The sequence below is a fragment of the Jaculus jaculus genome, chromosome 15 (assembly GCF_020740685.1).
Source record: "Jaculus jaculus isolate mJacJac1 chromosome 15, mJacJac1.mat.Y.cur, whole genome shotgun sequence".
Lineage (NCBI taxonomy): Eukaryota > Metazoa > Chordata > Mammalia > Rodentia > Dipodidae > Jaculus > Jaculus jaculus.
In genome coordinates this window covers 24,746,318-24,763,087 of record NC_059116.1, presented here as the reverse complement: position 1 = coordinate 24,763,087, position 16,770 = coordinate 24,746,318, and the positions used below count along the sequence as shown (strand labels likewise).

At 44.3% G+C, this 16,770-nt stretch overlaps 1 protein-coding gene across 1 annotated transcript in view; it reads right to left on the bottom strand.

Annotated features, from left to right (window-relative positions):
- Window positions 1–16,770, bottom strand: part of Ttc39c (tetratricopeptide repeat domain 39C) — a 129,287-nt gene that overhangs the window by 82,541 nt on the left and 29,976 nt on the right. Inside the window, exon 2 of the mRNA XM_004654836.2 lies at window positions 490–538. Coding sequence (XP_004654893.2) covers window positions 490–538 — 49 coding nt within the window. The remainder of the gene's footprint in view (window positions 1–489; window positions 539–16,770) is intronic.

Sequence of the window (16,770 nt, the reverse complement as noted above, 5' to 3'; positions counted from 1 at the left end):
GGTCTCACTCTAGCCCAGGCTGGCCTTGAAATCATAGTGATCCTTCTACCTCTGCCTCCTGAGTACTGAGATTAAAGGCATATAACACCATGCCTGGTGCATTTAACTTTCTTAAAGAATATTTTTATTTACTTATTTGCAAGGAGAGAGAAGGAAGGAAAGAAAGAGAAAGGGTTGCCAGGAGCTCTAGCCACCACAAATGAACTCCAGATACATGAACCACTTTGTGCATCTGGCTTTACATGGGTACCTGAACCCCAGGGTGTTAGGCTTTAACAGGCAAATGCCTTAACCAATGAGTCCCTCTCCAACCCTGCATATTACTTTTTTACAATTAGGGAACACCGGATATCTCATAGACATTGGCTAATAGGCACAGACTGTATTTCAGTTTTTCTACAATGGTGTGCCTATGCAGCTGCTAACTAGTAATAGACAATAATGGATATTTATTTTTCTCATACCCATACCTCTGCTGTCTCAACTTACCAAAAAACTGACAAAGCTGGCTCCGAAGCTCATTAATGGACTATGATTCCTGTTGAGGAAACAAACAATGATATTTCATTAAACGCCTTATTTTAAAAGCATTTGCTAAGTCAGGACATGTCAGTACATAGTCCCATTCATCGCACAGAAGTGAAGATAAGCAAGAAGGTTAAACTCCCCTAGGACAAAAGTTGAAGAGGCAAGCTGTCTCCCATCTCTACATACCCAGATAGACTCTGTTACTGGGTCTCCCAAGCAAGACCCATCACACAGCCAAATTATGACAAAGACAGCTTTCAATGAAAATTTAAATTATAGAAGAGATTGCCTCAATAAAGTTTTAAATTATAACACAGATTGCCTCAATAAAGTGTTGAACTATGGCTGCTAAGGAGTTCACAGTCAATCTAAGGAGGGTAGAAAGCACCCAGCATCTGACAAAAACAAGGCCAAAGGAAAATGGTTATTCACTCTGGAAATGCAAAATATGCTCCAAACTTTACACGTGTAAGGGCTGGGCATGGGGGTACATGCCTGTGAATCCTGTAGGGAGGCTCAGACAGAAGGACCAGAAACTAAAGGCCTTCCTGGGATAGATATAGAGTGAGATCCTATCTCAAAATGAATAAATAAATAAACAGGCAAAATGCTTTATACACACAAAGTCAGTGTCATTTTCCAGAGTGGATCAAAGGGCTTTGCCACGGGGCCAGAGCTCTCATTCACTCACCACCCAAGAATGATAAGAACACCTCCCAAAGAGTCCGTCACTCCCCACTGCAATGATATACAGTCCTTATCCAATCTTGTACGAAGCCAAGAATGAAACCAAACCAATACCAACTAAGACAAAAAGCATAAAAATGTAAATGTTCCAGTGTCGGAACTAAAAGCTGGTACAAAAGGCAGGTCTCTGTAAATTGTAATGAAAGAAAATTGTCATTGCCTCCTGAAATGAATAATGAATTTTTAATTTTTCACTACGCAAATACAGGAAGACTACTAAAAAGGCGCCTAAGAATTTATCTAGGGGCTGGGGAGATGGCTCAGTGGTTAAAGGTACGTGCTCTGCAAGCCCGCTGAAAGGAGTTCAGATCCCCAGCACCAAAGTAGAGCTGGACGTAAAAGTGGCACACGTGGGGCTGGAGAGATGGCTTAGCGGCTAAGGGGCTTGCCTGCAGAGCCAAAGGACTTGGGACAGAGCCCCCACATCCATGTAAGCCAACTGCACAAAGAGGCACACGTGTCTGGAGTTTGTTTGCAGCAGCTAAAGGCCCTGGCACACTCATTCTCTCTCTCTCTCTCAAAAATAAATAAAATAAATATTTTTTTTTTAAATTTTTATTTATTTATTTATTTGAGAGTGACAGACACAGAGAGAAAGACAGATAGAGGGAGAGAGAGAGAATGGGCGCGCCAGGGCTTCCAGCCTCTGCAAACGAACTCCAGACGCGTGCGCCCCCTTGTGCATCTGGCTAACGTGGGACCTGGGGAACCGAGCCTCGAACCGGGGTCCTTAGGCTTCACAGGCAAGCGCTTAACCGCTAAGCCATCTCTCCAGCCCTAAAATAAATAAATTTTAAAAAGGTAGCACATGCACCCTGAAACCCATCTGGCCTTCATAATGGCAAACGAGCCCCTGCCTCAAACACGGTGGAAGGAGAGGACCGACCCTGAGATTCTCCTCTGACCTCCACGTGTGTGCCATGCGTGCCACACGCATGCCCACGCAACTGCACACACAAACAAACAGCTATATATCTCAAAAAGAGCTTATTTAGTCCATCCCCTACTGGAAATCTAGATTGTGTCCAAAATGAAAAGGTGTAGGTTTATGTGTGCATATGTGTATGGGGAAGAGAAGACAGAATATGAAACCCAATATAGAGATGTATATGCCTGTGCTTGAGGAGCATAATATCACACAAAATGATATAACACAAGATAATATAACATAAGATAATATAACATAAGAGAACACAAGATGATATAACACAAGATAATATAACACAAGATGATATAACATAAGATAATCTAACACAAGATAATATAACATAAGATAATATAACACAAGGTGATATACATAAGATACTATAACACAAGATGATATAACATAAGATAATGTAACACAAGATAATATAACACAAGATATTATAACATAAGATAATATAACACATTTGCAGGCAATATGAAAACCTGTTCTTTAAACAAGCTGCTGGAGGTGGCATCCCTGAGTCAGAGCTCAGGTATATCCACTTTTTCTCTTAGAGTATGCGGGTGTCTGTGCATGTCATAGCTACTGTCCCCCAGTAGATGCTACTTTTTTCCCTCCCTCATCTCTGGTACCTCATGGCACACAGACTGCTGACTCCTGCATTCTATTCACGGCGTGTCTCCCACACACATGGGAATCAAGGCAGACAGCAGAGCCTGCGTCTCAGGAGCGGACGTGTACCAACCCAGTGCTGCCATCGCCGGCATTCCCCTGCCCTGCCCTCACGCCTGGCACTCTGCCCCCTGAGAACTGGACACCGCTGGACCTGGGACCGAGCACTGCTACGTCTGCTTCATGCTCTTGACTAAAATTAGCTTGCTGAGAGCCGTGATGATTAATTATTCATGGTATCTAGCCTTGCCCCATTACCTCACGTACCAGCTTATCATCTGAGCGGAAAATAAAAGACACCGACCCAGTCCGTTGAAAACAGGGTCCCTCCTCGAGGTGCCGTAGGTCACCGGCATGGCACCTGGGTGCTTTGGTCACTAACGATGACCTCAGGGCTGGGATGGTGCTGCCAGTAACCACAGCACTGACTTCTGGAAGGCTCAGTCTATCCAGGCTCGCTTGTTGAGTTCACTCAGTTTTCTTTAACTTTGCATACTTGAAGAAATCCAATGTCAGGGGCTATAGAGATGGCTCCGTGATAAAAGAAATTTGCTTGCAAAGCTTGATGGCCCAGGTTTCGTTTCCCCGGTTCCCACATCAAGCCAGATTCACAGAATCACATGCACCTGGAATTTGTTTGCAGTGGCAGGAGTCAATTTGCCCATTCATTCTTTACCTCTTTCTCTCCTTTTCTCTCTCTCAAGTAAATAAGTCATTTTTTTAAAAAAAAATCTGTTAACTTACTTAACCTTCGTTAATTATGGCCCACACCCAAACCATGTGTCTTAGAGATGTGAAAATATTCCCAGAGTATGAGGATGATTCCAGAAACACCAGTGCTGATGCAGAAAAGAGCCACTAGATGGGTAGGAATATGCCGAGACAACCCCAGCCACCCCCTGCAACCCAGACTGACTAAGGCCTTCAGGAACCCACAGTGAATACCAATAACCCCACTGAGGACGAGCCCTCAATGCAATGGGGCCAGGGAAAAGGGGATATAACAGCATAACCTTTTTAAAAAAAAACAAAAAACAAATAAGTTTAAAAAGTGAGTCTCTTGAAGGTGAGGGAGGGAAGAGGAAAGAAGAAACAAGGCTAGAGGTGAATCTTCCTTGCATATATGCTATTGGTAGAATTCACAGTAATAGTACCAACTTTAGAATTTAATATGCATCCCAGAAAAAGCAAAAGCAAAACACGCCAACTGTACCTACATGTAAATCCAATTAGCCACAAATGGCAGAAGTATTCCAGGTGGCTTTAAAATACAGTAACGTTGCAGGACATTCCTACTGCAAAGTACCCTTAGAAGTTAGACCCCTGGAAGGATGTCATTCCACTAAGCCTTAATGTGCACTCAGTAGCCGTATTCTCATGGGACAAGTGGGCACTGTTAGTCTGAGTGCTAGGAGTCTAGTCTTTGTGGCAAAACAAGGAGTAAGTATGCTGAAACCCAAGATTTGAGGTGTGGGGAAAAGGATCAATTTAAAAATCTTACACCAGATGCAAAATAGCACATATATCTGTGATCTCAACATGTCTGCGACACTGGGAAGTGGAGCTCATGGGGACAGCTAGTCTGGAGCCCATTTGTTTGCAGTGGCAGCCACTCTGAGATCCTGTCTCCACAGTTGAAGAAAAGCACAGACTGTCCTCTGACTTCCACATGTGCACTGTGACACGTTGGTACCCACAAATAATGAATACCTACATACATACACATGCATGTACACATATGCAAAAATGAAATAAATAAATCTTATAGTCCAGGAGCTGGGGAGATAGCTCAGTGAGTAAAGTGCCTGCCTTGCGAGCATGACAATCTGATTTCAATCCCTAGAATCCATATAAACTTCCAGATGTGGGGCTGGAGAGATGGCTTAGTGGCTTGCGTGTGAAGCCTAAGGACCCATGTTTGACTCTCCAGATCCCATGTGAGCCAAACTCACAAAGGTGAGGCAAGCACAAGGCCTCACATGCCCACTAGGTGGTGCAAGTGTCTGGAGTTTGATTTCAGTGGCTGAGGCCTTGGTACATCAATTCTCTCTCTCTGTCTCCCTCTGTCTATTTCTTAAAAGATTTTTTTTTTTTTTAATTCCAGACATGGTAGCACATGCCTGTAATCCCAATAGATCCTTGTAGCATGCTGGATAGCAAGTCTAGCCAAATTGGTGAACTAGGCCAATGAAAGACGACCCTGTCACCAAAAGAGATGGACAGGTTGGGAAGATGCCTCAGTGGTTAAGAGCACTTGCCGCTTAAGCCATGAGGACATTTCTGGACACAGGCCTACAATTCGATTCCCAAGCTGGGCATGATATTCCCCCTGTAATGACAGTCTGCGGAGACCCAAGAGTCTCTGGGGCTCACTGACAACCAGCTGCTCCAGGATGAGTGAGAGATCCCAGGGAAGAAATACGTGGATGAGTGGTAAGAGGACGCATCAACCTTCTCTGGCCTTCACACTTGAGCACACAGGGTGCGTGCATCCATGCACACACCACACACACTCTGCAAACACACCCACACACATGCAAATTATAAAAAGCGGTGGAAGCCCATCATACCTGAAGAACATCTGAAGTTGCCCTCTGTCCTTCACACATGTGCACACATGTGAGCCCACACATGTAAGCACGTACATGCAGCACATGCGCACACACACACACACACACACACACACACACACACACAGAAACAAAAATCTTCCATGAGCCTGACATGGTGGCTCACGCCTTTAATCCCAGCACTTGGGAGGCAGAGGTAGGAGGATCGCTGTGTGTTCGAGGCCACCCTGAGACTACATAGTGAATTCCAGGTCAGCCTGAGCTAGAGTGAGACCCTACCTCAAAAAAAAAGCCAAAATAACAACAACAACAAAAAAGGCTTACATGGTTGGGGAGACGGCTCAGTGGGTAAGTGCCAGCCTAAGGACCGGGTGTGAATTCTCAAACCACATGTAAAATCCAGAAACCATGGCAGGCTTCTCTAATCCCAGCTCACCAATGGAGAGATGAGAGACAGGGGCAGGAGAACTTCCCGGAGGCTCACAGACCAGCTTAGTGGACACAGCACAGCAGTGAACAAAAGAACAGGACACCCTGCCTCAAACAAGGTAGAAGGCAAGAGCTGACCCCAGACTGCTGACCTCTGACCTCCACATAGGCCCTGTGGCAAATGCACACCTGTACTTACACACACATGAACACACACATTCCAAATGTTTTTTTTTTTTTATGTCGTAGCTCAGAACAGACTAGAAGACTCAATGAAAACTCATGGTAGCTTTTTAAAAAATATATTATTTATTTATTTGACAGAAAGAGAGAGGGAGAGAAAGAGAGAGAGAGAGACGGAGGATGGGCATGCCAGGGATCCAGCCTCTGCAAACAAACTCCAGACATGTGCGCCCTCTTGTGCATCTGGCTTACGTGGGTCCTGTGGAATTGAACCTGGGTGCTTTGGCTTTTCAGAAAAAGGCCTTAACTACTAAGCCATTCCTCCAGCCCCATCATCATAGCTTTTTAAAATTATTTATTTATTTATAAGAGAGAAAGGGGGAGGGAGAATGGGTACCCGAGAGCCTCTACCCACTGCAATCAAACTCCCAACACATGCGCCACCATGTGCATCTGGCTTACATGGGCTCTGGGGAATTGAACCAGGGTCTTTAGGCTTCGTAGGCAAGCACCTTAACTGCTAAGCCATCTCTCCAGCCCTATTGTAGCTTTTAATAGGAACAACTTCCACCCCATAGCACTGTACACATTTAACACCCCCACCCCACAGTGCCACAGATACCCATCACTGTCCCTAAATGCACAAGGAAGAGAGCACAGCTCCTCCAAAACGTGTCTGGTTCCAGCTTGTGCGCAAATGTTAAAGAATGGCCTGAAATACCTTGTTAAAGCAGAAAGTAGGGAAGGTTAAGCACACACACACACACACACACACACACACACACATTATGTTTGCTCTTAAAGACGTTCCCATTAAGCAAAGATGGAACAAATTAATTACCCTTGAGGGCAAAGCCAGAAATAAATTGAAATATCAAGTAAGTTTAAGCCAAGCATACATAATGACACTTTTAATTATAAAAAGAAAAGGCTCACTAGCCTATAGATGTGTTAAGTCACTTTTTCTACGATACAAGGCAGAAGCAAACAAAGGCAGGAAGGAGTTACTGTGGTTCAGATTTTTAGAAGATGCGAGTCTATCATGGTGGGGGAAGTCATGGTATCAGGAATGCCTCAGCATCGCTTGTTCACAGCTCAGTGGGTCAGGAAGCAGAGAAAGGGCTGGAAGCAGGGCTGGGCTGTAGCCCACAAGGCCCATAACTATGTCAGCCAGCTAGGGTCCATATGTCCCAAAGGGTCCACAACTTCCCAGAACAGCACCAGCAGGTGGGGACCAATCGTTCAAACATGTGAACATATGGGGTCCATTTCCCATCTTCTTATTATTTGTTATTTACTACTTAGTGAGAGAGAGGCAGATACAGAGAGAATGTGCTCTCCAGAGCCTCCAGCCACTGCCAATGAACTCCAGACAAATGCACCACCTTGTGCATCTGGCTTACGTGCTGTAGCAGACAGCTTCAGGTTCGCCGAGATGAACGTCCAGACCAGGCACAGTTATGGAGGAAGGGATTTATTGAAGCTTACAGATCCAGGGGAAGTTCCATAATGGCAGAAGAAGCTGGTCTGCTTTCACAGGTCCAATCACACACACACACACAGAAGCACAAGCCAAATGCCAAAAGCCACACAGCACAGCACAGCACACTTCAGCAATTCCAGGTGGAACTCAGGCACTCTGCATATCTTTAGATTGGAATTTCAAACCCACTACCACACCTCAGGGCTGGACCGTAAGATCTGCCCAGTGACACCGCCTCCAGCCAGGTGGCTGCAGATGCAAACTACAAACTAATGAAACACTGAATATATTGGGGGCCATCTATTCAAACTACCACATGTGGGTAATGGAGAATCAAACCTGGGTCCTTAGGCTTCACAGGCAAGCACCTTAACTGCTAAGCCGTCTCTACAGCCTCTGTCTTATTATTTTGAAAACTGAGTTAAAGCAGTGTGTGGGGCGTGGACAGGAGGTAAGCATTTACCCTGCCTATTCTCTATGAATTGAAAGGAACTAAGTAGGCTAGGGAGGGGAGAATTTAAGGGTTTTGTTTGCTGTTTGTTTATTTTCAGAAGTATTCTGGGCTGACAGATGAGCAGCAGATGACAGAATTAGAATGTTACCATCTTGCAGCTCCTACATAGGATATAGGCAATGATCAAAAAGACAGGAAGGGTGGGCTGAGGAGATGGCCTGCTACATAAGCAGGAAGACCTGACTTTGGGTTCCCAGCACCCACATAAAAGCCATGTGTGACAGCCTGTGTCTGTTTTCCCAGCACTGGGGAGACAGAGACAGGAAGCCCAGGGGCTCACTGGCCAGCTGGTCTACCCGAGTAGGTGAGCTTTACGCTTGGTGTGAAACTGTCCCAAACAATAAGGTAGAGAGTGACTGAGGAAGACGCCTGATGTCAACCTCTGACCTCTACATGCACACACATACAAACGCTCATATACACATGCACATACATGTGTAAAAAAGATAAGAAGTACAACATATTAATAACCAGCCAAACCCACATTGTAGAACATTCCACAGAACAAGATCCTAACTTCAACAACAATAAGTGGGGACTGGAGAGATGGCTTAGCATTTGAGGAGCTTGCCTGCAAAGCCAAAGCGCCCCAGTTTGATTCCCTGGGACCCCCATAAAGCCAGATGCACAAAGATGGCACACATGAGTCTGCAGTTCACAGAGGCCCTGACACACCCATTCTCTCTCTATCTGCCAATCTCTCTCTCTGTGTGTCTCTCTCTCATAAAATAAATAAGTAAAAATTAAAATATTTGAAAAAAAATTGTAAGGGGGAAAAAATCAAATGAAGGGAAATTCCTTAAGCAAGACATATCAAACAATAGGACCACAGAAATAACATGAGACACTTGGAACAGTGAACATATTCACATTTATAGACATATATACACATGTGACTAGAAAATAAGATTTAGAAAGTACCATTCATGGTTGAGATCAAATATCAATTATCTAACTAAGAATAAGTCTAACCAAGATGGGAAGTACCCCTACACTGAAAACTCAAAACATTACTAAGAGAACTTAAAGCATTAAATGGGATTTTTCAAAAGTGGCAGTGTTAGTATTTTGTGCGAGATTAACTCTTTGTCCTGGGGATGTCCTGCGTTTCATAGGAGAATACACAGAAGTATTAATAAAACAAGATGGTCCGTGATTTGCTAATTATTGAGGCCATGTGACAAGGGCATTGGGATTCATTGAACTATGCTCTGAATACAAGGCTGATTCCCTGAGGACTCAATGTTTTGCACCATCTCGCTATGATGAAGTTGAGGTTGGACCTCTAGAAGCTCAGGCCTGCTGAGAAGTCCTAGGTCAATTGGGGACCTGCCCTTGAAAGGAATTAAAGTATTTCTCATGGGACCCTGGTTAGTTCTTACGGAACTCTGGTCCTTGAAACAGAATTGTTACAGAAGGCTCAGCCTGACCCCACGCTGTCTCCTTCTTTACTTTTTGCCTTGCTATGTGATTATTCTCACCACTGTTATCTGCCATTAAAATTTTTATAAGTTAACCTGACTCAGATAGTTCATCGTAGCTATAGGAAGCCAATACAATACAATACCATCCAGGAAACTAGGAAAAAGTTTTAAATAAAAAGCTAAATGCACACAAATAAAAATTTTTAAAAAATTAAAATAAGGTGGCAAGCTGGAGAAATGGCTCAGCAGGTCAGAAAACCTGCTGTGTAAGCACAAGGGGCCTGAGACCATCTGAGTTTGGTCCACAGCATCCATGCTAACAGAAGGGCATGGCCACATGTGCCTGAAACCCCAGTCCTGTGGTGAGCAGAGCCAGTAGGGCTGCAGAGATGGCTTAGTGGTTAAGGCGTTTGTCTGCAAAGTCAAAAGACCCAGGTTCGACTCCCCAGGACCCACATAAGCCAGATGCACAAGGTGACACACACATCTGGAGTTCGTTTCTAGTAGCTGAAGGCCCTGGTGCACCCATTCTCTCTCTCTTTCGATCTGCCTCTTTCGAGTAAATAAACAAGTAAATTTTTAAAAAATAAAAGTAAAAATGAATTTAAAAAGAAAGATGGTATCTTTTGGAATCTATTGATGAATGGCTCCTTATGTTCATTACAGTCACTTGTGGTTTGAAAATGAACCATTAAAAGTGAAAAGCCTTTAAAAGTTTCACTGTCTAGGATGGATCTCCCAAAGATAGAAAACTTTCTGATAATATAAGGAAACAGTCTACTTCTATTTTCACCAACATTGCCATAGAAAATTTAGATTTTTCAAAAAAACACAGTAGAAGGATATTCACCCAGGTAAATGAGCAGCTTCATAAAGTGGTCCCTAAGTGAACATCCCCCTTCAAATGCAATTTTATCCCTCAATGCTGCAGCTGGAAATGTTCAAGCCTTTTTTTTTTTTTCTAAAAATATTCTAAACTTATATAATGTTGAAATCTTAGGAAAAATTCTCCAAAATGACTGTTCTGTCTCCCCCACCCCCAACCTGCATAGACTATAGACTCTTGCAAAACACAAAGGTAACTTGGGGTCCTGTGATCCTAATTAGATGTCAGGCATCACCTATGCCTACGTGACCTGACCCAAGGGATGAAGAAAAATTAGTGAATTTTCCTTTTCTGTTCTTAATGAAGGCTCTGTTGTTTTTTGTTTGTTTTCTTTTTGTTTTGTATGTGTGTATGTGTGTGTATGTGTTCCTTGATGATTTTTCAAATCATAACCCTGGAGGAACACTGGAATTAACTTTATACAATTAGTAAAAGAAAGCAATATTGAATACCCAGTGCTTCTGGGCCTTGCTTTCAGAAACAACACCTTTTGGCAAGAGACAAGAGAGATAGCCTCTATTCTTTCTGTACCATTGGGTTTGAGGGCTGGAGAGATGGCTTAGTGGTTAAGTGCTTGCCTGTGACGCCTAAGGACCCCAGTTCAAGGCTCAGTTCCCCAGGACCCATGTTAGCCATATGCACAAGGGGGTGCACGCATCTGGAGTTTGTTTGCAGTGGCTGGAGGCCCTGGCGCGCCCATTCTCTCTCTCTCTCTCTCTCTCTCTCTCTCTCTCTGCCTCTTTCTCTCTCTGTCACTCTCAAAATAAATAAAAAAAAATGGGTTTGAGGGCTGGAGAGATGGCTTGGCAGTTAAGGCGCTTGCCTGCAGAGCCTAAAGACCCAGATTCTATTCCCCAGTACCCACATAAAGCCAGATGCACGAGGTGGTGCATGCGTCTGGAGTTTGTTTGCAGTGGCTAGAGGACCTGGCGTGCCCACTCTCTCTCTATATGCCTCTTTCTCTCTCTTAAATAAAACATTTTGAAAAACTGGGTTCAAAAGAAACCAAAGAGACCACAGTGGTTTGGGACTTCCATGAAGTGAAACAACGCCAACAGAAGGGAAACGACCGCTGTGGGTATGAAACTATCTGCAGCAACAGCATCCAGAACAAGAAACAGAAAATGGGTTTTCCTGAGCTACTGAGGGTAAGGCTTCACAACACTGGAAATGGGAGAACCTGCAGGAAGATGGCAGTCCAGTCAACCTGGCAAGGGCCATGGTAACCAAGGTCCTTGCCACAAAAGAGGTGGCGGATGAGTATAACATCAGAAAGTTATCCTCTGACCCCCACACGCATGCTGTGGCACATATATGCACCCACACTCACGAACACACGTGCTCATCATATACATACATAGACTAAAAAAAAAATAACTCTAGTGTACAGGGTCTAGAGAGATGGTGCAGTGGTTAAATGCACTTGTTTGCAAAGTCTGACTACCTAGGTTCAATGCCTCAACACCCACATATAGCAAGATGCACAGGGTAGTGCCTGCGTCTGGAGTTCATTTGCAGTGGCAGAAGGCCCTGGCACACCTATTCTCTATCTGCCTCCTTCTCTCTCTCAGTCTCTCAAATAAGTAAATAAGTAGTTGAAAGAAATAAAAATTTAAAAATCTAATGTACAAACCAAAGTTCTGTATCTCCTATGTTTCAACGTATATGTAAAATGAAAAAGGAAAATAATTATTATAGCAGGTGTACTAGTTACCTTTTTACTACTGGGACAAAATACATGTCAAAAATCAGTTTAGGGGCTGGAGAGATGGCTTAGTGGTTTAGGCACTTGCCTACGAAGTGTAAGGACCCATGTTCGACTCTCCAGACCCCATGTAAGGCAGACGCACAAAGGTGAGGCAAGCGCAAGGTCACATATGCCCACTAGGTGGCGCAAGCACCTGGAGTTCGATTTTGGTGGCCGAGGCCCTGGTGCACCAATTCTCTCTCTCCTCCCCCCCATAAGAATAAAATTAAATTAAATTAAAAAAAATAAGTCAGTTTAGGGAAGGAAGTGCTTTAGCTGACAGTTCTGAGTTAGACTCCATCATGGTGGGAGAAGCATAGGTGGCAGGAACTTGAAGCAGCTGGTCACAGCAGGCCACAGTGAGGAAGCAGAGGGCAGTGAGTGCTGAGTGTCCAGTTAGCTTTCTCCTTTATATGCAGTCCAGGAACCCAGCCACAGGCAGGTGTCTTCCCACCTCAACTAATCTAGTCTAGAAAATCCCTTCCAGACAAGACCAGAGATTTGTTTCCACGGTGACTCCAAACTCTGTCAAATTGGCAACCAGAGATTAACCATCGCAAGAGGCAACTAGATTTAAGGGTGTCTTTTCAATAAAGAACGCGTGTATGTGGGGTGGATAAACCCCATGACTAGACTGTTCTCGTCAACTGTCTTCATACTGCCACTGTTGATGCTCCTATGTTTATACCCGTTTGAGGACAAAATACATCGCTTATGACAATTTACTTCTTCCAAATGCTCCCATGATTCAGCTGTTGCTTTGGGACGATTTCTCGGCAGAAAGAGATCATCTCGCAAGCCGAAGAATGGGTTGATTAGGCTTAAGGCAGCCAGGTTTCACATCTACAGTAGCAAGTTGTTCACTCAGTGGCAAAGCTGAGCCCAAACTCTGTCCAGCTTTGGATAAAAGCACACTTGGCATAAGGGCTGGCACAGAAGTAAAGAGAAAGGCCCGGGTATGAGGACCCAACCCAAGACAATCTCTGATGTTTTTCTGAAGATCAAAACAAGTGATTTGCAGATTTTTAAATTTTTTATTGATTTATTTATTTGGCAGATTGGGGGGGCATACACACACACATGGGCATTACAGGGCCTCTTGCCACTCACTGTAAATGAACTCCAGACACATGTGCCACCTTGTACATCTGGCTTGTCATGTGTCCTGGGGAATTAAACCGAGGCTGGCAGGCTTTGCAAGCAAGTGCTTTTAACTACTGAGCCATCTCCCAGCCCTCATTTGGGGATTTAAAAATACTACCCAGGGCTGATTTCCACAATGGCTGGACCAGATTGCATTCCCACCAGCAGTGTAGAAGGGTTCCTCTTTTTCCACATCCCCGTCAACATTTATGATCGTTTGTTTTCATGATGGTGGCCAATCTGACAGGAGTGAGATGGAATCTCAATGTAGTTTTTTTTTTTTAACAATTATTTATTTATTTATTTATTTGAGAGCGACAGACACAGAGAGAAAGACAGATAGAGGGAGAGAGAGAGAATGGGCACGCCAGGGCTTCCAGCCTCTGCAAACGAACTCCAGATGCGTGTGCCCCCTTGTGCATCTGGCTAACGTGGGACCTCGAACCGGGGTCCTTAGGCTTCACAGGCAAGCGCTTAACCGCTAAGCCATCTCTCCAGCCCTCAATGTAGTTTTAATCTGCATTTCCCTGATGACTAGTGACGTAGAACATTTTTTTAGATGCTTATATGCCATTCATATTTCTTCCTTTGAGAATGTTCTATTTAGCTCCATAGCCCATTTTTTGATTGGCTTGTTTGATTCCTTATTATTTAACTTTTTGAGTTCTTTGTATATCCTAGATATTAATCCTCTATCAGAATATAGCTGGCGAAGATTTTTTCCCATTCTGTAGGTTGCCTCTTTGCTTTTTTCACTGTGTCCTTTGCAGTGTAAACTCCTTGTAATTTCATGAGGTCTCAATGATTAATCTGTGGTTTTATTGCCTGAGCAATTGGGGTTGTATTCAGAAAGTCTTTGCCAAGACCAATATGTTGAAGGGTTTTCCCTACTTTTTCCTCTAGCAGTTTCAGATATATATATGTAAGTACAATGATTGAGATGGGGAGGTAATATGATGGAGAATGGAATTTCAAAGGGGAAAGTACTGGGGGGGGGAGGGTATTACCATGGGATATTTTTTAAAATCATGGAAAATGTTAATAAAAGAAAAAATAATAAAAATAAAAATTAAATTAAAAATAAAAGATCAAGTGGATCACTTCTACAAGGAACTGTGTTTTCCAAACCCGTGGGACTCGCTTTGTTGGCATCGTTTCAGACCTGGGAAACTGTGTGGTCATGGTGGGCGGGGTAGCTCCATGGAGGCCTGAGACTCCAGTGGAAGATGCTGTGTTCACAGGGGAGGGAGTGTTGGGCCAGCTGGTGTCAAAGGACACAGAAGGTCTCATCACTGACGGGCCAGTGACAGTGAGTGATTTCTCTCAGTTCATATGACAAGAGTGAGGACAAACAGTGACACGTTCTAGCACCTTGTTCACGCAGTATCTGTTCAGTAAGCATCTGCTAAGGAGCGCATCTTCCCCATGCAGAAGTGGAAAGGGTGCCGTGGGAGTGAAAAGGAAAATCCTCCAGGTCAAAGGTCTGAGAAACGTGCCCCCTTCCCTCATGTGGGGCCAAGAGAATAAAATGGCCAGGATCATTTAAGGAATTGCCCTCACTTGATTACTAATAGAAAAATAGTCAAAAGGAACAACCTAATTTATTCTGGAAGCATCTTAGTCTCAGATTACTCCAAGTGCCTCTTTTACATATAACATCTCTAGAGGTCTCTTAGAGGATTGGACTACATCAGAGGACTACTCCCTTCTGAATCCTGCTATGAAGCAGATTATGAAATAAAATCCCTTATCCTTGGTTCTCTTAAAATGCTAAGTGAAGGCTGGAGAGACGGCTTAGCAGTTAAGGTGCTTGCCTATGGAACCTAAGGACCCCAATTTGACTCCCCAGAACCCGCCTGGGACAGACCGCGAGGTGATGCAGGGGCAGGAAGGCCCACATGCGTATAGCTCCACCTTTCAGGTATTTCCAGTGAAGAGTTAAAGTTTCAGCCCTATACAACCTGATCATTGGAAGAGTAAGTAAGAGACGTTTATGGGGCCAGAGACGGCTCATCGGTAAAGCACTTCACATAGACGCAGACGGGCCGGAGTTTAGGTCACCAGAAAGGCAGCACGTGCCTGTAATCCTGGTGCTCAGGAGGTAAGCTGGCTAGCTGGGCCAGCCAAATCAGTGAGCTCTGGGTTCAGTGACAGAGCCTGTCTCAATAAATATGACTGACAAGGATTAAGACACCTGGTAATGATCCTTGGCACATGCATGTACACACGTGCACCATACTTGCACATGTTACCATATGAATGTTACATATGAATATCCATATACACACACATGTACATTACACACACACATACATATAGATATACAAATGACTTATAAATACACAAAAAGCAAAAAATAAATCAGGACAACATGAGTGATTTTTTAGGTTTTTCAACAAAGCCATTTCAGAGAAGACTACATTTTTAAATAATTACGTATTTTTAAAATGACAAAAATACATTTCAAAACAGGGCACTTAATTTTTAAATCACACATTCGGTCATGATGAGATAATGTTTCTCAGTGTAAAAGAACAGAAAAACTGACTTCTATTCCTGGAGCCAAAAAATTCTGATCATGATAATTGTGGTCCTTTTTTTTTTTTTGCATATGTATGTGAGTGTGTGTGTGTGTGTGTGAGTGGTGTGGTGTGGTGTGTGCATGAATATGTTCTTACGTTTGTGAGTGCAGTTGCATGTTTGTGAGTGGAGGCCAGAGGTTGACATTGGAATCTTCCTCAATTAGACAGGGTCCCTCTTAAGCCCAGAGCTCACCAACTGGGCCCCAGAGTTCCCCTGCCCCTACCTCCCCAGCACCGGGATTATGAGTGGGTGCCCCCACTGACTCAGCATGTACGTGGGTACAGGGGGATCTGAATTCAAATCCTCCCACCAGCACAGTGAGCACTTGACTAAGCTATCTGCCCGGCCCCAGCTGTGCTCCTTCCACCCACGTCTAAGCTTGCTGCACCATGCCATGCACCGGGCACACGGAGGTGAGTGAGAGGCCACGGGATCTCCGGACCCTGCCCAGCCCAGCATGGCAGATGCACAAGCAAGCATTCCAGAACCTCTGCTGATGAACGGAACTACAGAGTGGTACAGCAGCCACCACCCAGAGTGCCAGCCCGAGCCCTCAGAGACGGCGCTCAGTTAGTTAGACAGATGTGCCCGGGGCCTTGTCTAAAGATAGCCATGGGCGAAGGGCACGGACAGGCTCCGTGTACTCGAAAGGCACGACGTCAGCCTTGACCCTCGGGGACCTTCTATCTGAAGGACAGCATGTCTCTAAAATCATTGATCCTTACAGTCACAGACTTCCTGAGGCTTTATTTATGAGAGTCTGAAAGGCGTCCAGCCTGTGGTTCAGAACCATTTTTTTTTTTAAAACTATGATGCACTCTTCTTGGGGACCACAGACTCCCACATCTGTGGTCAATTCCCAAGCATCTTAGGCACTCTTGATGGTCAAGGGGGGGCCTAGGTTAGGAGGAGCACCAGCCCCCAGCATGTGGC